This window comes from Oncorhynchus mykiss, chromosome 11 (genome assembly GCF_013265735.2).
Source record: "Oncorhynchus mykiss isolate Arlee chromosome 11, USDA_OmykA_1.1, whole genome shotgun sequence".
Classification (NCBI taxonomy): Eukaryota; Metazoa; Chordata; class Actinopteri; order Salmoniformes; family Salmonidae; genus Oncorhynchus; species Oncorhynchus mykiss.
In genome coordinates this window covers 56,735,093-56,756,926 of record NC_048575.1, presented here as the reverse complement: position 1 = coordinate 56,756,926, position 21,834 = coordinate 56,735,093, and the positions used below count along the sequence as shown (strand labels likewise).

At 44.4% G+C, this 21,834-nt stretch overlaps 1 protein-coding gene across 3 annotated transcripts in view; it reads left to right on the top strand.

The window, feature by feature from the left end:
- The window catches only part of adgra2 (adhesion G protein-coupled receptor A2), a 52,257-nt gene extending 30,759 nt beyond the window's left edge, over positions 1-21,498 (top strand). For all 3 annotated transcript variants that reach the window (XM_036935864.1, XM_036935863.1, XM_021621527.2), the window contains exons 4-20: positions 1,700-1,771; positions 4,218-4,289; positions 6,013-6,084; positions 6,383-6,546; positions 7,052-7,265; positions 7,540-7,704; positions 7,812-8,010; positions 8,197-8,346; positions 8,578-8,739; positions 8,832-9,032; positions 10,024-10,213; positions 10,350-10,561; positions 16,227-16,354; positions 16,478-16,601; positions 16,688-16,836; positions 17,747-17,836; positions 18,001-21,498. In XM_036935864.1, coding sequence (XP_036791759.1) covers positions 1,700-1,771; positions 4,218-4,289; positions 6,013-6,084; positions 6,383-6,546; positions 7,052-7,265; positions 7,540-7,704; positions 7,812-8,010; positions 8,197-8,346; positions 8,578-8,739; positions 8,832-9,032; positions 10,024-10,213; positions 10,350-10,561; positions 16,227-16,354; positions 16,478-16,601; positions 16,688-16,836; positions 17,747-17,836; positions 18,001-19,420 — 3,784 coding nt within the window. In that variant the 3' untranslated portion in view covers positions 19,421-21,498. The remainder of the gene's footprint in view (positions 1-1,699; positions 1,772-4,217; positions 4,290-6,012; positions 6,085-6,382; positions 6,547-7,051; positions 7,266-7,539; positions 7,705-7,811; positions 8,011-8,196; positions 8,347-8,577; positions 8,740-8,831; positions 9,033-10,023; positions 10,214-10,349; positions 10,562-16,226; positions 16,355-16,477; positions 16,602-16,687; positions 16,837-17,746; positions 17,837-18,000) is intronic.
- The last annotated feature ends 336 nt before the right edge of the window (positions 21,499-21,834 follow it).

The following is a 21,834-nucleotide window of genomic DNA, read 5'->3' as shown; positions in this document are numbered from 1 at the left end:
CACACACACACACACACACACACACACACACACACACACATACACACACACACACACACACACACACACACACACACATAAACAGACAAACACATTGTAATTTGCACTCTCACACAGACATTTTGTTAATGCAAGGGATTTCTTGCCCTCTCTCCCTCTCTCTCTCTTCATAAATGTGTGAAGACTATGGTTTGCAGGTCAGCATTGAAGCACATACCAAACAGATATGGCAAGGTAGTGCAGTTTTGTTAGCACTCTGGTCAGGGTAAACTTTCACCTCTGTAAACAGCTGTGAAGTTGTTGCGAAGTGTTCTGTCAGTGGGTCTGTCTTACTGCTTTCAGATAGACACATCTGTCCACCCAGTCTCAGCCAGGACAATACTACACCGGAGCAGCTCTATCATCATGTTACTGTATATACTGTCATTCTGATATGAGTGATGATGGCCCCGGATAGTCCTGCCCAAAACAGATCTTGACCAATAAAAGCCCTGCCTCTATGTCAAGGTATTGTAGTCATACTTCTCTCTCTCTCTCTCTCTCTCTCTCTCTCTCTCTCTCTCTCTCTCTTTCTCTCTCTCTCTCTCTCGTATTTACTGGAAACTATTCTCAGAATGAATCTGTCCTGAATTGATAAAAATAGCTCATCTCTTGGACGGAGGACAAGAGTGGGCGAGGAGATGTTTGGGGGGCTTACATTTTAAATGGTGTGTGATGCGATGTGGTTAGGAAAATAGATCTGAGATAATGCATTGTGGGACAGTGGAGCAGAAAGTCCCTGAAGGTTCTGGCTACCACAATGGCATGCTGGGAAGGATTGGAATGGGGGGGGGGGACTGCTTCCTCCCTAAACGTTGGTGTTGATGTCTGGGAGCTTCTGTAAGGAAATCCTTCTCTGTGACTGTTCCTTTGGGAGCAGGCGTTTTTCATGCTGTAGGAACAAGGAACACATTGCCTTCACACATCAGCCTTGTCCTGCCTACAACCCTTTGTCTGATGACCTCTTCCAACCTTGCTATTCCCACCTGGCCAAAGAGCTTCCCTGAGTTTCAGAGGTTAATTCTCCGGCAGGTCTGACTGTGAATGGAGAAGGGTATGTGGTTGAGTTGTTTAACACATGGGCATGGCTGGGCATGGCAGGGCAAGAAGGTGGGGTGAAATGTAATGGGTAGTATGAAATTAGATCTTCAAAGGTAGAAATTCATATTTATGGTTTGGCAATAGCCAGAGTAACTTTATCTTGGGAAGAGTCATTTTCAAAAGAGTACTGAAAGAGTAGCACTCCTCTTGGATTCCTGCGATATTTTCTTTGGTCAACTATTGGCATCCTTGCGAGACCCAAGTCCAGGTGGCTGTTGGGGTAAGATTTCCAAACCATCCAAATACAGAAATATCCTGCTGTGTCCCGCTGGTGGGGCCATATTTCGGGCATATGTATCCACTCCCAGTCATTTTAAAGAAACCTCTGTATTGCTGATCCTGGCTGAATATTGTATCCAGCTATTCACTGTTCATACTGTATTTACTCAGATATTAACACATTTTAATGAATCCCTGGTGATTGCCCTCAAGCCTTAGTTTGGAGATGTTATGGGCCAATGTTTCAACTAGCTATGTGCAAGGCCGTAGGTCTCCTCATTGACATGCAGTCTAATGTCTTATGTTATTTTAATTTCTCTTTCTCTCTCTCTCTCCCCAGGGACCTCAGGAGCAACCTCATCAGCACCATCATGCCTGGAGCCTTCCAAAGTTTATATGAACTTCGGAAGCTGTAAGTGCATACAGAATCAGCTCTGTTTTCATTACATCTTGTGCACTGTAAACAGTCATATTACGTATATAAAGAGTTGGTTTAGTTGCCAGTCTCCCTGCATGTCACAGTATTGAGTGTTTTCAAAACCAGCACACAGTCATAACTTTTTCTGACACATAAAACTATATGTAAAAATATATATTCTCAGTTTTAGCATCCATCATAAAAACCTGGCTGGCTCAGAAATGTGTTGTGGATGGCTGGGCTAAGTGTATGTGCTGGTCTGTGCTGATCTCAGTGGGGCCTGGGATGACATGCCTGGTGCCCTGCTCTGCCGCCATGGGAAACCTCAGGGCCACGCAGAGGCTCCTCACACGTCATTGGATGTGACAGGGAAGCAGTTTGCGGCCGCTTGTAGCTCACTCATTGTGTGTTTGGACAGTCGGCTCCGGTCCTCTGCCCTGCGCTGCGTGACTCTTTTCCCCTCCCTGTACTGCTTGTGTTTTCCCTGCAAGGTCTGGGGCTTTTCAAAACAAACAGGGAGAGATAAAGACACACTCTCGACAGCTCTCTGCTGGGTTGTGTCAGGGGGACAGTGGAAGAAGGCTCACTCTGACACTGTCCTTATACCATGCAGACACAGCATGCAGGGGTTGCAGAGTGCATTTGCTCCTTCTTTGGTGATATGGCTTTAGTGGAAGTTCTATGGTCTATAAGGAACATTCACAGGTCACGAGAGTATTGCAAAATTTAAATTCCTTATCCTGCTGTGTTACATGCTGGCTAGTTGTATGAATGGGAATTGTGAAAGATGTGCCTACTGGCCAAGAAAGCCACTTTGGATAAGACTTTGTTATTGTAAACAAATACAATGTGCTGGAGAAGCCAGTTGTTCCCAATGAGATCACAAAAACAACATGCAGAGTGTCAAGATTAGGGTTGCAAATGTATCGGTAATTTACCAAAGTTACCGGAATCTTAAGTAATTTTGGATATTTATTTAAAAAAATATTAATATATAGTATACATTTTTTATACAGTACCAGTCCAAAGTTTGGACACACCTACTCATTCAAGGGTTTTTCTTTATTTTTACTATTTGCTACATTGTAGAATAAAGTGAAGATGTCAAAACTATGAAATATGGAATAATGTAGTAACCAATAAAGTGTTAAAAAAATACATTTTATATTTGAGATTCTTCAAAGTAGCCACCCTTTGCCTTGATGACAGCTTTGCACACTCTCAACCAGCTTCATGAGGAATGCTTTTCCAACAGTCTTGAAGGAATTCCCACATATGCTGAGCACTTGTTGGCTACTTTTCCTTCACTCTGCGGTCCAAATCATCCCAAACCATCTCAATTGGGTTGAGGTTGGGTGATTGTGGAGGCCATGTCATCTGATGCAGCCTGGAGAGTGTGTTTTTGGTCATTGTCCTGTAGAAAGCGCAAACCAGATGGGATGACGTATCGCTGCAGAATGATGTGGTAGCCGTGCTGGTTAAGTGTGCCTTGAATTCTAAATAAATCACTGAAAGTGTCACTAGCAAAGCACCCCCACACCATCACACCTCCTCCTCCATACTTCACAGTGGGAACTACACATGCAGAGATCAACCATTCACCTACTCTGCGTCTCACTGTTGGAACCAAAAATCTCAAGTTTGGACTCATTAGACCAAAGGACAGATTTCCACCGGTCTGTCATTTCTCTTTGCTTATTTGAGCTGTTTTGCCATAATATGGACTTGTTTTTTTACCAAATAGGGCAAACTTTTGTATACCCCCCAGAAATGCACACAAATTAAATTTTAACAAGGCACACCTGTTCATTGAAATGCATTCAGAGGTGACTACCTCATGAAGCTGATTGAGAGAATGCCAAGTGTGCAACGTTGTCATCAAGGACACACGGGTGGCTACTTTGGAGAATCTCAAATATAAAATATATTTTGATTTGTTTAACACTTTATTGGTTACTACATGATTCCATATTTGTTATTTCATAGTTTTGATGTCTTCACTATTATTCTACCATGTAGAAAATAGTACAAATAAAGAAAACCCCTTGAATGAGCAGGTTTGTCCAAACTTTTGACTGGTACTCTATCTGTGTCCATATTGTCCATGAGTTTCTAGTAGATAGACCATATGGTTTAATAGAAAATAGCCTAATTAATGAAAAAAGTACCTAACGTGCAATGGCATTATTTCCATTTAACTCTTTAACTCTTCCAACTATTGACTTTTTTCACAACTGCCATCAGTTTGACAACATATACATATGGACACAGAAAAATTTCATAAAAATATATATGAAGGATATTTCATGCTGTAACCCTCATTTAAACACCAATGGAATTCATTAAGTTGAGGGTTTTAAGGCTTTGTCATTCTATTTTGTATTCAAAAAATGACCATTATTCACCGCTGTGCCCTCGCTGTCCCTGTTATCTCTCCTAGCGACCTGTCCAACAACCGCATTGGCTGCTTGACTCCAGACATGTTCCAGGGACTCACCCAACTCGCCAAACTGTAAGCAGGCTAAATGACTGACCATAAAGCAACACATTCTAGTGTAGTATTGTAGGTACAGTGCCTTGCGAAAGTATTCGGCCCCCTTGAACTTTGCAACTTTTTGCCACATTTCAGGCTTCAAACATAAAGATATAAAACTGTATTTTTTTGTGAAGAATCAACAACAAGTGGGACACAATCATGAAGTGGAACGACAGTTATTGGATATTTCAAACTTTTTTAACAAATCTAAAACTGAAAAATTGGGCGTGCAAAATTATTCAGCCCCTTTACTTTCAGTGCAGCAAACTCTCTCCAGAAGTTCAGTGAGGATCTCTGAATGATCCAATGTTGACCTAAATGACTAATGATGATAAATACAATCCACCTGTGTGTAATCAAGTCTCCGTATAAATGCACCTGCACTGTGATAGTCTCAGAGGTCCGTTAAAAGCGCAGAGAGCATCATGAAGAACAAGGAACACACCAGGCAGGTCCGAGATACTGTTGTGAAGAAGTTTAAAGCCGGATTTGGATACAAAAAGATTTCCCAAGCTTTAAACATCCCAAGGAGCACTGTGCAAGCGATAATATTGAAATGGAAGGAGTATCAGACCACTGCAAATCTACCAAGACCTGGCCATCCCTCTAAACTTTCAGCTCATACAAGGAGAAGACTGATCAGAGATGCAGCCAAGAGGCCCATGATCACTCTGGATGAACTGCAGAGATCTACAGCTGAGGTGGGAGACTCTGTCCATAGGACAACAGTCGTATATTGCACAAATCTGGCCTTTATGGAAGAGTGGCAAGAAGAAAGCCATTTCTTAAAGATATCCATAAAAAGTGTTGTTTAAAGTTTGCCACAAGCCACCTGGGAGACACACCAAACATGTGGAAGAAGGTGCTCTGGTCAGATGAAACCAAAATTGAACTTTTTGGCAACAATGCAAAACGTTATGTTGGGCGTAAAAGCAACACAGCTGAACACACCATCCCCACTGTCAAACATGGTGGTGGCAGCATCATGGTTTGGGCCTGCTTTTCTCCAGCAGGGACAGGGAAGATGGTTAAAATTGATGGGAAGATGGATGGAGCCAAATACAGGACTATTCTGGAAGAAAACCTGATGGAGTCTGCAAAAGACCTGAGACTGGGACGGAGATTTGTCTTCCAACAAGACAATGATCCAAAACATAAAGCAAAATCTACAATGGAATGGTTCAAAAATAAACATATCCAGGTGTTAGAATGGCCAAGTCAAAGTCCAGACCTGAATCCAATCGAGAATCTGTGGAAAGAACTGAACTGCTGTTCACAAATGCTCTCCATCCAACCTCACTGAGCTCGAGCTGTTTTGCAAGGAGGAATGGGAAAAAATGTCAGTCTCTCGATGTGCAAAACTGATAGAGACATACCCCAAGCGACTTACAGCTGTAATCGCAGCAAAAGGTGGCGCTACAAAGTATTAACTTAAGGGGGCTGAATAATTTTACACGCCCAATTTTTCAGTTTTTGATTTGTTAAAAAAGTTTGAAATATCCAATAAATGTCGTTCCACTTCATGATTGTGTCCCACTTGTTGTTGATTCTTCACAAAAAAATACAGTTTTATATCTTTATGTTTGAAGCCTGAAATGTGGCAAAAGGTCGCAAAGTTCAAGGGGGCCGAATACTTTCGCAAGGCACTGTACTTAGTACAGTGATAGTGATTAAACATCTGTCTGGTTTCTCCTGTTAGGAACCTCTCTGGGAACATCTTATCTACCTTGGACCCAGGGGTCTTCAAGGAGCTCCCCTATCTTAAACTTGTGTGAGTACTGTTCCTTGCTCCTAACTGCCATCCCCTTTTTCACAGTTTGCTCCAGACAGATGTTTGTATAATCTTCGGAAGCGATATAAATGCAATCTTGGCAATCTGATCACATTTTTCTCCCTATATGCTTAGTTTAAGCCTTTTGTCACATCTGACATGTTGATCCTATAATGGACCACCAGAGAATAGATCTGAACTGTTGGGCAACATGCCGTTAGAGGGAAAGTGCACCCGCTCCTCAGTGTAATCTCCCCTGATGAATGCTGTTGTAAAACCACCTGCTTTTTCTCACCAGGAACTTTAACTCTGACTTTCTGTCATGTGACTGTGGGCTGCGCTGGGTGCCGGGTTACTTTCGCACCAGGACAACCCGGCTGGGGGACAAGACAATCTGTGCTTATCCCAGGAACCTCCATGGAAAGCCCCTGCGTGGACTGAGGGAAAGTCAGCTGAGCTGTGGTGAGTGTCTGACAGGAAATTGAATGCATATGAATGCGGTGGTTCACCACTATCACCCCTCAAATAGTATGAAAACTTGACTATATGAATGACAGAGTCATTGTTTTCTCATGGTAATATTGTGAGATGAGGTAAGTGTTTGTGAAAAGTAATAAGCTGTGAGTGAGCAAGTGGAAACATGTAAGAAGTGCAATAAAAATGCAAAATACCAATGTTTTGCTGTCTCCAATAGCGTGTTTTCTATTGTATTTCCTCTTCCACTCAGTAGTCTGTCTTTCCAAGTGCACCAGTTAGCTGTGTTGTGCCTCCTCTGTGGTCGGCCTATATGATTTGGGGCTGTCTGCATCCAATATTCCTAAAAAAGCAGGCTCATAATGGCTTCATCTGAAATATTTAGCTGAGGTCGTGTAATGAAAGAGCTGCAGAAGTAACCCAGAGTGATTTGTTATGGTCTCATCTGCCTTCCCTTCTCCTGGCTGTGCTGTGTGTTCCTCTCCTCACTCAGATGGGCCTCTGGAGCTGCACACCCTGTCTCTCCTACCCTCCCAGCGCCAGGTGGTCTTCAAGGGGGACCGGCTGCCCTTCCACTGCACAGCCGCCCTGGTGGACAAAATCACTGCGCTGCACTGGCGCCACAACGGCCAGCTGGTGACCTCTGACCCTGAGCAGGGCGTCAGTCTAGAGACTAGCGTGGTGCATGACTGCACCTTCATCACCAGGTAATGTTACAGTACTGAGGGGTCCGTTGGTATATCTGTCGATCCCAGCACTCTTTTCTTACCTTTCATTGCACTCCTCAATTGTCATATTTTCATGTTTTTATCATAAAGTTAAATATGTTTTTGATTTAGTAATGGTTTATGAGGCCAGTGTTTGGTTCTCATGAATTGATGAAAAAAAAACTGTTTAGTTTCTGCTGATAGGACATGAGGTGTAGTGTGCTGTCTGGGTATGTGTGATGGCAGTGACTGATGTACTGTCTCCTCGGTGCAGTGAGCTCATCTTGTCCAACGTGCATGTTGAGGCCAGTGGAGAGTGGAAGTGTGTGGTGGCCACTGGGCGGGGCAACACCTCCCGCAGCGTGGAAATAGTGGTGCTGGAGAACAGCGCCTCCTTCTGTCCGGAGGAAAGAGTCACTAACAACCGGGGAGAGTTCAAGTAAGGAAGAAAACAATAATTCCCTTCTCCAGAAACTAAATCCACAATAATAACAGTCCTTCTGATTAAAACATGCTGCATCCTCCTCCCTTGGTGTTTTTTTCTAGGTGGCCCAGAACCCTGGCAGGTATCACCTCCTACCAGTACTGTCTGCAGCTGCGCTACCCCTCCCTGTCCATGGGGGGTACTGTGGAACAGAAGCAGGCATCACGATACTGTGACCGCTCAGGGAGCTGGGAGGAGGGAGACTACGACAACTGTCTCTACACCAACGACATCACACGGGTCCTACACACCTTCATCCTGGTCAGTACCAGGGGTGTGCTTGGGCTGTCCCAAGTTCATTTAGCCCAGTACCTATGAAATCAAAATATAGTACATATTTTATGGTAGTAATATTTAAATAGTTGTTGCCTGAAAGGTAAATGTGTCAAAGTAACAAAACATTTGAGTTATTTGCTTTAAAATAATCATACTTCTCTCTTTTTCCAGATGCCCATCAATACCTCTAATGCAGTCACTCTGGCACGTCAGGTGCGCACATACACCGTGGATGCATCCAGTTTCACTGACACTATGGACGTGATGTATGTGGCCCAGATGATGGAGAAATTCATGGAATATGTCCGACCACTGCGAGAGGTGGGACAATGAGATCTTTAATCCCTCAATGCATGTTTTTTTATATTTTATTTTGTATCTGCGTTGTCTTTAATTGGAAAGAGTTGATAGGGACTTTTTGACTTGAATATTCATGATATATTCATTACCTTATGTCCATGATTAAGTTTCTTTCTGCCCCCTGTGTTTATGTAAATGCCTGTTTTTATGCTTGCTTTTTAATGTCTTTACCTGTGTGTATGTATGTGTCAGCTGTCAGAGATGCTGGTGGATATGGGCAGTAACCTGATGCAGGTCGATAATCAGATCCTGGCCCATGCCCAGAGAGAGAAGAAAGCCTGCAGCTCCATAGTCCACTCTCTGGAGACTCTGGCCTGGCCCCAGCTCCACAGCCATGCTCAGGACCTCTCCACGGTACAACAACCTGCATTCCAACATGTTTTAAGGTTCTATATTATTTTTATCTAACAGTCCTAAATGTAATCAACGTTGTTAACCCCCTATAGCTCTCCAGGAACATTGTAATGGAGGCCCATCTTATCCGTCCGGCCCACTTCACTGGCATGAGCTGCACAGCTTACCAACGCCGGGAGACCTTGTTAGGCAACCTGGGCATGGAGGGGGCAGAGCCCACCCACGAACAGCAGCTCCGCTTCCGCTGCACCACAGGCACCCACAACACCTCCATAAATAACTTCCCCATGAAGGTAAGCACTGTCTCTGTCTCCCTCACCCAGACCTGAACCCAACCTTACCCACAAACAGGACTGTAGTTGTGTGTCTGTGGTACAATGGCAGACAGTGCATACGGTTGTCATTAGAGGGAACACACCTCAGAGCTTGACCTACTGGAGATGGCATGGATCTGCATTTAGCACAGTCATTTACAACAGCTGACATGAAAGAGGTTTTAGATTTTGTCGTTTGGTGTTTGAAATTTCTGTTTCGTATTCCCTTGGGTTAACAGAGTCAAATATAGGTGAAAGTAGGACAGTGAAGAATGAATGCTATGGCCTCCCGGGTGGCGCAGTGGTTAAGGGCGCTGTACTGCAGCACCAGCTGTGCCATCAGAGTCCCTGGGCTCTGTCGTAACCGGCCGCGACCGGGAGGTCCATGGGGCGACGCACAATTGGCCTAGCATTGTCCGGGTTAGGGAGGGCTTGGTCGGTAGGGATGTCCTTGTCTCATCGCGCACCAGCGACTCCTGTGGCGGGCCGGGCACAGTGCGCGCTAACCAAGGTTGCCAGGTGCACGGTGTATCCTCCGACACATTGGTGCGGCTGGCTTCCGGGTTGGATGCGCGCTGTGTCATGAAGCAGTGCGGCTGGTTGGGTTGTGTATCGGAGGACGCATGACTTTCAACCTTCGTCTCTCCCGAGTCCGTGCGGGAGTTGTAGCGATGAGACAAGATAGTAGCTACTACAACAATTGGATACCACGAAATTGGGGCGAAAAAGGGGTAAAATTAAAAATAAAATAAAAAGCATTATAAAAAAAAAAAGAATGAATGGTATGATTCTGTCTCTCTGTCTCTCTGTCTCTCTGTCTCTCTGTCTCTCTGTCTCTCTGTCTCTCTGTCTCTCTGTCTCTCTGTCTCTCTGTCTCTCTGTCTCTCTGTCTCTCTGTCTCTCTGTCTCTCTGTCTCTCTGTCTCTCTGTCTCTCTGTCTCTCTGTCTTTCTGTTTCTCCCTCCCTCTAGAATGCTGTAGCCCTCGCATCTGTGGTTCTCCCTGCCTCTCTGTTCCCCCCGGACGCCCCGTCAGACTGTAAGCTTCAGTTTGTGGCGTTCCGTACAGGGAGGTTCTTCCCTTTCTCAGGGAACTTCAGTGGTCCTGGAGAGAACGCCCGCAGACGCAGTGTCAACAGCCCTGTCATCTACGTAGGCCTAGGTGAGGGAGCAACACTTTTATTACACAATTCAACAAATTTACAGAGATGGGTCAAACCTGGTTATTTTAAGACAATTACAAAATACAAATGTATGCGCTGGTGACAGTGATGGTCATCTCCTCCTTTGTGTGGCAGATGGGTGCAGTATGTGGAACCACTCGGAGCCCATCTTGGTGTCCCTGCGCCACTCAATCCCGGGAAGTGACCCAGTGGCGGCCCACTGGAGCCTGCAGGCCCTGCAGCAGCAGCAGGGGGGATGGAGCCAGGAGGGCTGCCTACTGGCCCACACTGACTCTGCCACCTCGACCCTGCACTGCTCTGTACTCAGCAACTACGCCGTGCTGCAGGTAGGGCGGGGAGCACATCCTAGGATCCCAGAGACACATGGTGGATGTAATGTAATGATGACTCTGCACAACACGCACTGCACAACACGTCAATTCCTGTTGAATGTGGAATGAGGGAAAGCCCAGTTTGTTGTTTTGGAAAGTTCTGAAAGTCTATTGAAAAAGTTTGGTTACTTGCTAGCTACCTTTTGAGTTTGGATCCTGCAACGTGGTTGTCTTCAGTAGCTGGGACCTCTACTACCTGTCCAGTGATCCTGCTGAACAAGGCCGGGTCTGAGGAGCTGCTTGGCGTAGCAGATAGCCTAGCTGTTAGCTAGCTGCCTATAGGGCGAGTGTGGTTTTCTTGAGGGCTTGAGTGTAGCCTGCGATGTGGATAGCCATTGTGGCTGGGACCGCGGATTGTCCCGGGCTTGTGGCTGTCTAGATCCCTGCTGTTTGTTGTTTCCAATCCTTCCTGCGACCTGCTCTGTGTGGAACTGCGTGGGAGTAACAGCTTAACCTACGTACCGTTGAGGACAGTGGTTTCTCTATCACAGGTGAAGGATCTTTTAATTAAATGAAAAATGTTCTACAAGCAGTTGTTACAACAACAAGAAAACAACTTCAAGTGTTGTGTCCAAATACTGGTGGAGTCAATTAATAAAATAATGGATGACCTGAACATAGATGTCCAGGACCTGAAGAACAGTTTGCGGTTCTCCCAGGGTCAGCGCGATGAGTTTAAACAGGAGAATGGCAAGGTGACAAAAATCTGTAAGTCATTGAGAGAGGACATCAGTTCTGTATGTGAATCCATGATAACAATGACGGAGAAATCAGATTATCTCGATGACAATCAAGGCGAAACAACATTGTTGTGGACGGAATTGCAGAATCTCCACATGAGAACTGAACGGAGTCTGAGGACAAAGTGAGGGAAATGAACTCGGAAAAACAGAAGATGGACCACAAGACGATTGAGGTTTGAGCGCGCTCATAGGACTGGAAAACCCACCACCGGCCCAGCTGACAGGTCCAGGTCAATATTGGTCAAGTTCCTGAGGTTCAAGGACAAGGTACCTGTTCTGGAAAGAGCCAAGAACTTGAGCGGAATGTACTTCTTGCTCAAAAAGGACTAATCTGAAGCTGTGCACCAGAAGAGGAAAGAACTTATCCCAGTCATGAAAGCTGCCAGAGCGTGTGCGGACATTACTTATGTCCGCACATCTGCTATGACAGGTTCATTGTCCACCCTCCCTCCCAAAAGCCTGGAAGGGATGAGAGACCCAAGCCTATGGGTTCGTATCTTCAACCCTGAAGCACACACACACACCAACTGATTAATGGACTGCTGAATTAATATATTTTTCTTCTTTGCTCTTTTCTATATTATGTCTATCTCTGATAAGCTACCCGGAAAGGACAGGAAATAGCCCATATTAATATATGTAGCCTTAGAAATAAGGTTCATGAAATCCATAACTTGCTAACATCAGATAACATTAATAATTAGCCATTTCTGGGACTCACTTAGATAATTATTTTGATGATACAGCAGTGGCAATAGAAGGATATAACATCTATAGAAGAGACAGAAATGCTTATGGGGGAGGCGTTGCTGTGTATATTCAGAGCCATATCCCTGTAATGCTTAGAGAAGATCTTATGTCAAGTGTTATTGAAGTGTTGTGGTTGCAGGTTCACCTGGCACATCTAAATCCTTTTCTTTGGGGGTGTTGCTATAGCCACCAAGTGCTAACAGTCAATATCTAAATAATATGTGTGAAATGCTTGATAGTGTATGTGATGTAAACAGAGAGGTCTACTTTCTTGGGGACCTGAATATTGACTGGTTTTCATCAAGCTGTCCGCTCAAGAGGAATCTTCTCACTGTAACCAGTTCCTGTAATCTGGTTCAGGTTATTAATCAACCTACAGTATGGTGTTTACAAACACTTCTGGTGTCACGTTCGTTGTAACGAGGAGTCCAAGGCGCAGTGTGATGAGAATACATTCCTCTGATTTATTTAACGAAGAACACTTAACAAACTATACAAAACAACAAAACGAACGTGAAGGTATGAACAACGAGTGCTGACACAAGCAACTATACACAGACAATAACCCATGAAATACCCAAGTAATATGGCTACATAAATATGGTCCCCAATCAGAGACAACAATAAACAGCTGCCTTTGATTGAGAACCAATCTTGGCAACCATAGAAATAAAAACACCTAGAACAGGAACAACCCCATAAACATACAAAACCCTAGACAGGGTAAAACACATATATCACCCTTGTCACACCCTGACCTAACCAAAATAATAAAGAAAACAAAGAATACTAAGGTCAGGGCGTGACATCTGGAACAAAATCATCCACATGTATTGATCACATTGTCACTGATGCTGTTGTACTTTGTTATTTTTCATTTGTTTTAAAATCACCTTTAACAAGGTATGCTAGTTGAGAACAAGTTCTCATTTACAACTGCGACCTGGCCAAGATAAAGCAAAGCAGTGCGACACAAACAACAACACAGAGTTACACATGGAATAAACAAGCGTACAGTCAATAACACAATAGAAAAAAATAAAGTCTATATACAGTGTGTGCAAATGGCGTGAGGAGGTTAGGCAATAAATAGGCCATAGTAGCAAAGTAATTACAATTTAGCAAATGAACACGGGAGAGATAGATGTATAGATGATGATGTGCAAGTAGAAATACCGGTGTGCAAAAGAGCAGAAAAGTAAATAAAAACAATATGGGGATGAGGTAAGTAGATTGGATGGGCTATTTACAGATGGGTTATGTACTGCTGCAGCGATCGGTTAGCTGCTCAGATAGCTGATGTTTAAAGTTAGTGAGGGAAATATAAGGCTCCAAGCTTCAGCGATTTTTGCAATTCGTTCCAGTCATTGGCAGCAGAGAAATGGAAGGACAGGTGGCCAAAGAGGTGTTGGCTTTGGGGATTACCAGTGAGATATACCTGCTGTTGTTATCGTGACCAGTGAGCTGAGAGAAGGTGGAGCTTTACCTAGCATAGACTTATAGATGACCTGAAGCCAGTGGGTCTGGCGACGAATAGGTAGCGAGGGCCAGCCGACTAGAGCATACAGGTCGCAGTGGTGGGTGGTATATGGGGCTTTGGTGACAAAACGGATGGCACTGTGATAGACTGCATCCAGTTTTCTGAGTAGAGTGTTGGAGGCTATTTTGTAAATGACATCGCCGAAGTCGAGAATTGGTAGGATAGTCAGTTTTACGAGGGTATGTTTAGCGGTGTGAGTAAAGGAGGCTTTGTTGCGAAATAGGAAGCCAATTCTAGATTTTATTTTGCATTGGAGATGTTTAGTATGAGTCTGGAAGGAGAGTTTACAGTCTAGCAAGACACCTAGGTATTTGTAGTTGTCCACATATTCTAAGTCAGAACCGTCCAGAGTAATGATTCTAGTCGGGCGGGCGGGTGTGGGCAGCGAATGGTTGAAAAGCTTGCATTTAGTTTTACTAGCGTTTAAAGGCCATGTTGTATGGTATTGAAGCTCGTTTGGAAGTTTGTTAACAGTGTCCAAAGAAGGGCCAGATGGATACAGAATGGTGTCGTCTGCGTAGAGGTGGATCAGGGTATCACCCGCAGCAAGAGCGACATCGTTCATATATATACAGAGAATTGAGTCGGCCCGAGAATTGAACCCTGTGGTACCCCCATAGAGACTGCCAGAGGTCCAGACATCAGGCCCTCCAATTTGACACACTGAACTCTGTCTGAGAAGTAGTTGGTGAACCAGGCGAGGCAGTCATTTGAGAAGCCAAGGCTGTTGAGTCTGCCAATCAGAATGCTGTGATTGAGTCGAAAGCCTTGGCCGGGTTGATGAAGACGGTTGCACAGTACTGTCATTTATCAATGGCGGTTATGATATCGTTTAGTACCTTGAGCGTGGCTGAGGTGCACCCGAGACCAGCTCGGAAACTGGATTGAACAGCGGAGAAGGTACGGTGGAATTCAAAATGGTCAGTGATCTGTTTATTAACTTTCAAAATACTTTAGAAAGGCAGGGCAGGATGGATATAGATCTATAACAGTTTGGGTCTAGAGTGTCACCCCCTTTGAAGAGGGGGATGACTGCGGCAGCTTTCTAATCTTTAGGGATCTCGGGCGATACGAAAGAGGTTGTCTAGTCCAGCTGATTTGTACGGGTCCAGGTTTTCCAGCTCTTTCTGAACATTTGGGTGACTGGAGTTGGGTGACTGGAGTCACTGACAGTTTTATGGGCTTTCCTCTGACACTACCTATTATATAGGTCCTGGATTACAGGAAGCTTGGCCCCAGTGATGTACTGGGCCGTATGCACTACACTCTGTAGTGCCTTATGGTCAGATGCCGAGCAGTTGCTCGACCATAACCTATTGTTGAGAAAACGTATGTGATGGCTTTTCAACCTCTGCCATATTGTAGATTCAGAGCTATATATCTACTATAACTCAGAGTTTTCTTTACTGGAAGCTTCTCTAATGTCAAATATGTAAAGTGTGGTGTACCACAGGGCAGCTCTCAAGGCCCTCTACTATTTTCTATATTTACCAATGACCTGCTACTGGCATTAAACAAAGCATGTGTGTCGATGTATGCTGATGATTCAACCATATACACATCAGCAACCACAGCTAAAGGAAGTCACTGAAAGCCTTAACAAAGAGTTGCAGACTTTTTTTGGAATGGCTGGCCAGTAATAAACTGGTCCTGAACATCTCTAAAACAAAGAGAATTGTATTTAGTGCAAATCATTCCCTAGGTTCTAGGCCTCAGCTGAATCTGGTAATGAATGGTGTGGCTGTTGAACAAGTTGAGGAGATTAAATTACTTGTTGTTAACTTAGACTGTAAACTGTCATAGTCAAAACATATATATTCAATGTTTGTAAAGATGAGGAGAGGTCTGTCTGTAATAAAGGGATGCTCTACTTTTTTGACACCACACTCCACAAAGCAAGTCCTGCAGGCTCTAGTTTAATCTTATCTTGTTATTGTCCAGTCATATGGTCAAGTGCTGCAAAGAAATACCTATTTAAGCTGCAGCTGGCCCAGAACAGAGCGGCACGTCTTGCTCTTCATTGTAATCAGAGAGCAAATATTAATACTATGCATGCCAATCTCTCTTGGCTACGAGTTGAGGAAAGACTGACTGTGTCAACTTCCTGTTTTTATTAGAAACATTAATGTGTTAGAAATTCCAAATTGTTTGCTTAGTGAACTTACACATAGCACTGATACACACAAACACTTACCCCACCAGACATGCCACCAGGGGTCTTTTAACAGTCCCCAGGTCCAGAACAAATTCAAGGAAACATACATTATTATACATAGCCATGAGAGCATGGAATGCCCCTCCATCTTTTTAGCGCAAGTGAACAGGAAACCTGGTTTCAAAAAACAAATAAAGCAACACCTCACGACACAAATCATCTCCCCCATGTGACCTACTTTTGTCTGTAATGTAGGACCCTATGAAGACTAGCTGTAACTATTGGCGTCAGCTAATGGGGATCCTAATAGATCTAAATAAAAAATCACTTCACTGGATGAATGTTCATGTTCTTTTCTCGAGGTTTGGAGATTTTATATCAAGCCCCACAGTGTGGTCGTTGCAAAGATATTAATAGTTCTCTTTTTCCTAGGAGGTTCCTGACTTCCCCCACTCCCCACCCATGTCAGTGAGGGTACTCCACCCTGTGGTCTATAGCTGTACTGCAATCCTCCTCTTCTGCCTCTTCACCATCATCATCACACACATACTACACCACAGGTACCGTGTGTGTGTGTACGTGTGCAAATGCGTGTGTGTGTGCGTGTGTCTGCTACCTGACCTACCCCACAGTGTCTTTATGTCCATCTAATGGTTCTCTTTGTTTTCTTCTTCCTTCTGCAGTTCTATAAACATATCCAGAAAGAGCTGGCACACGTTACTCAATACCTGCTTCCACATCGCTATGACCACAGCTGTCTATGCAGGAGGCATCACCCTGACCAGCTATCCAATGGTGTGCCAGGCAGTAAGTCCCTCTCCTCCCAGACCCAGCTAATGCTCTCGACATGTGGTGTGTAGGCTGTGTGTTTGACCCTGTGTGATTTGTGTCAGGTGGGCATCGCTCTCCACTACTCCTCATTGTCTACACTGCTGTGGATCGGGGTCAGTGCTAGAGTCCTCTACAAAGAGGCGGTCTGGAGGATGCCACGGCAACCAGAGGGAGAGTCTCCTGTTCCAGCTACTCAGCGGCCTATGCTCAGGTAAGTGATGTCATCAGGGTGAGACAGAGTTGACTTTTATATGAGAAGGTTGTGAGTCATTGTCAAACAGGTCAACGGTTGAGTTGTGAGCTCATTGTGGGGCGGTATTTTAAATGACTGTATTCATGTGAACGGACACACAAACTGTGTCATATCAAAGACCACCATTGTGTTTAGAACCAAGGATCTTCTGTTTTAGAAAGCCTTGGAGGGAAAAACAGTAGACTACTGCTAAGGCACAAAAGAGTAGCAGTGACAGATGCAGAGTGCTGAGCCCAGAGCGGGGGAGGTGTGGAATGTACGAGCCAGGGATAACAGAGGTTAAGGAGAATGTCGTAAATCTGGCAAGGGTGATGGAGGGGGCGCACTGTCCCCTCATTACTGCCCCCCTCCCCTCTTCCTCTCCCTTTTCCCCCTCTGCCCTGGTGCTCCCTGGCTGTGATCATGCACTGTACTGTTGACCTCTGTGGCTTTCCCAAACCCTTCTGTTGCCCACCGCCGCATGGGGTCAGCCCTCCAATGACGCCTATCCCTGTGATAAATCACAACCCCCCCCAGCAGCCTGTTGCCCTTTGTTACACTTTATCAGCTAGCTCAGAGAGGCTGCCCAACTTACAGCTCAGTTCAGCTCAGGAGATCACAGACAGCTAGCCTAGGGATCACTACAGCTGTGAAATGTATGCTTGTTGAGAGAAAACAACAAAGGAGCAAAGCCCCTAAATCTCATACAGAATAAACAGAAACTGAAATGTAATTTGTCATGCAGTCCTTGGGTTTAAGTTGTTGTTTCCAATATTGTGGCTGGGACATGATACTTCACATCTAAATGAGTTCACTGTCATTCCCTCTTGCTTTCTTTTTCCATCTCATTTTCTTTGATCCCTGTAATTTGTGTATTTTCTGAATAAAGGTTCTATCTAATAGCTGGTGGTGTTCCTCTCATCATATGTGGCATCACTGCGGCTGTCAATGTCAACAACTATGGGGCCAACAGCCCTTAGTGAGTGCTTCTCATTTTACCATTGAGCAATTGGCCCTTGACACAGTATATTTTGGTTTAGTGCTTATTCAAGAGCTGAATTTACAATTTTTTATGAGATTTTGAATACACAGAGGTATCCTTCTTTGCTATGACCTTACTGACTTTTGTATTGTATTTTCCAGCTGCTGGTTGGTGTGGCAGCCCAGTTTGGGGGCCTTCTTTGTCCCTGCAGGCTTGGCGTTATTGGTCACCTGGATCTATTTCCTGTGCACTGTGTTTCGCCTGAGGCAGTGGGTGGCCAAAGAGTGCCCAGGATCCTCCCTGTCCTCCCCTTTGCCTGAGAGCCAGCCAGCCCTGGGTGGAAGCATTAGTCTCCTGTCAACAGACTCTGTGGTGGGGACCATGCATGCTGCGTTGACCCCAGAGGACCAGTACTCCCTGAAGGTGCAGTTCCTGGTGCTAGTGGCCACCCACTTCCTGTTCCTGGCCCTGTGGGGCTGTGGAGCCATGGCCATGTGGCTGACAGGGCACAGCAGCCTGTTGTTTAGCTCTCTCTATGGGGTAGCTGCCACCGTGTCGGGAGTGTTCCTGGTGGTGCACCACTGCTTCCGACGCCTGGATGTGCAGGCCTCCTGGCTGGGCTGCTGCCCAGGGTATCGCCTCTCCCAGCCTATGCCAGTCTACACGCACACCTGCACCACTGTTAGTGGGATGCAGACCACCTCTGAACAGGGATCCCAGATCTTCGTTGGCTGCCATCCTCCAGAGGATCCCCAGAACTCCTCATCAGCCAGGTCCTCCTCCATCCCCAGTGGGATCAGCAGTGTAGGCCCTGGGCCCTGCAAGCTTACCAACCTGCTGCAGGTGGCACAAGACAATACCAACAATGCCACTCATGCCCCAGCAGGCACCAACACCAGCACCAGTACGGACAATAACAACAAGCAAGCTAACAACCTGCTGCCCACCATAGGCTCTGTAGCCCCTGTCCAACCTCAGAGGAGGAAGGTCAGTGGCAGAACTAAACAAGGGATCAGCCAGTATCACCACCGAGGTGAAGGCAGAGGTCACTACCGACTCAAAGCCTTGAGGGCTGGTGGTGGAGGGGGCAGTATGGGAGCACTGGGACCTACAGGTATAGAGCAGCACAACGCTGCCCATCCAGCCCACAAACAGGCCACTAGTGAGAACGGCAGCCTACATCACAGCCACTCTGAGAGCCATGCCAGCCCGCTAACCAACGGTAATGGTAGGAGAGTGGGGGAGACAGTTGCTACCAGCCCCTCAGAGGGTAGTGACGGGGGCAGCAGCGGCAGCCGCAAGCCCTTCCCTCTGCTCCCCTCTGTGGCCAGCAGGGTGGCTATGCAAGGTAATAGGCGGAGCGCCAGCCGAGACAATCTGAAACTGGCAGCGGCTGCAGAGCGTGAAGCTAAGCGCAGCTCCTACCCTCTGAACAACATCACTACCACTGTGCCAGGGGTTGCCCCTAACGGCACCCTCAAGAGCTCTGTGATAGAGCTGGAGTTGGACACAAGTGGCACGGACCATTCCCAGAGCTCCGTGGGCATGAAAAGTATGTGGAAGAGTGAAACTACAGTGTGACCGTAGCTCTTTCCCAGCACATGTCCACAGTGGACCCTGACAAAATTTGATATAATTGGACAGTTGTTATAGTCTCCTATGTCTATACAGATTAATCCTAATATGAGATCCATGTGTGTAACTCAGACTTTCGTGTATATGACATTAAAAGATTTGAACAGTTCTTCTAATTTCACATGTGGATCTCAAGTTGGGATTCAGATCATGATGAGTTTTTTTCTTTTGAATGTGTAAAAGAGCTAGATTATGGGGTTGTGTCGCTTGCTACTTTTGTGTCCAGCCATTTAGCTTTCCATTACAATGATGGTATGGGATGTGTATGAAGACAACCATGTCCTGTACTCTCAGCTCTGTCACAGACATAACAACTGTTTGTTGGGTTTGCCATGAATTCAAGACCTGTTTTTTGTGTACTTTTGTTTTTCATATTTCAAACCTAAAATACTCATTTATTCTACACGTCACAGGAATTTTTACCAGCTATATCTAAAATCAACATAAGATGTTGATTTTGGATTCCTTAAGTAAAGCTTTATTGTTTTGTTTGTATTCTTATTCTATGCATATCGACTATGGCATGAAATGGAATCTAAGATTGGCCATTTCCACAGTACGGCTGTGCATTTCCTCTGTGAAGAATCTTTTTGCTTTTATTATATTTTCTTGTAGTATTGTGGGCATGTGGGCGTGTGTGTGCGTGTGTTTGTGTGTGTGATTCTCAATCTAGGATGAGAGAATGCAGTTTCTAAAACTTTTTTTACTAAATCGTATTGACTTCGATTCAAATACGCATCAGCACTGAGAGGGAACTCCTCCCCTAATAAACAGGATTGAACAAGTATCAGTATTTGGACAAATTAACTAGTGACCTTTCTTTGACCCTGGCATGTACTCTGTAATGTCCATGGTGATTTCTTTATATGAACTTCCCCGTCCTTCTTCATTTCCCCCCTTTCCCCTTAGTGTGCTCTATCCCCCTTGGAGTTTCAAAGCTCTGGATTTACAGTTATTTCAACATGGATGTAGACTGCCCCCTCCAGGATTTCAAACATCATTGTTCATGCACTGACATAAAGGGACACATCAGTTTAAACCACGTTGAGTTTACCATCTGTATCAGGAGGAAGGAGAATATGGTAATGAATGTTTTATTATGCAGTAAATAGCTCTGGTTTATATCACATGAACCAAGATAAGTGCTTACTGAAATACCCCCCCCCCTCACATTCACCTCATAATCCAAAGCTTGTTACAGTAATCATCAAATTCATCTACACTATTTGTTTATGTTTATGTACAAAGCTCAGAGTAAAGGCAAAAAAATGAATGACAGAATTCTGGTTCATTTATGCTACTTGGTTTTCTGATATTGCTTCACACACGTTATCATACAATATTGTGTAAAACCATATTATGCTATTTTGATCTTCAGTATTCTTTTAGTTTGTAAGAATGCAACAGCTCAGTTCATCTTAGATACGCTCTGCTAAACAACTCCAATGTATTCAGGGAAATGATTGTGCCAAAGAATTGTATAGACTAGCAGAGCTTACCTCAACGTCAGTGTTTAGCAAATGGGATACAATTCATAGATTGTATCCTTATTCTAGGTCCTGAAATCTCCCTTTTGGTCAATGATAATAACATGAGGAAGAACTCACAAACTCACAAAGCTCAGAGTTGTGTTAAGTACAAAGCAGTGGTTGCACTTACCTTCCTCATTATTGTCTGTAGACAAAACACCATGCTTGTTACACTCATTTCCATTAGGTGTAAAATGTCAACACGTGCAAGAACACAATGGCAGAATGTGTCCTTTTTTTCACTAATGGTTACTCATTGTTAACATTTCATCCATTTACTAACATTCATCCCATTTGTCCTGAAATGATTTCCAAGTTTTGTGTCCACTCATCTCGAAATGAAAAAGGGAGATTTCAAAATGTTTTATGTATATTTATATTTCATTTGTCATAATGACATCAGTATGAAATAACTGTTTTTAATTCAATAATATATTGTTCAAGAAATTCAGACTGTGCCTTGTAAAATAAACTCTGATGCAAAGTAAATGCAACTTTAGTATTTTGTCATTTATTCTCATACTGATGGGGCAATAGCCTTCTCTGATATGAACAGGAGGTGAATGCGAATAAAGGACTTTGAGAAACTCAGTGACTGGATGTCCGAGCACCAGCTGCTCCTGAAGCCTCTGTTCATATTAGCCTTTCTTGATGTTGTGGTCTAATTTGTGAAATCTTGCTCTCTATTAAACAAAGCTGAAACCTTTGTCACTAAACCGTTTTTATGACAATTAGTTATATTTGTGTAGACCTTTTTTGTTCAATTACATTTCAAATTACAATACAATAACAAAAAAAACAAAATAACATTAAAGTAAAATAATAAAACCA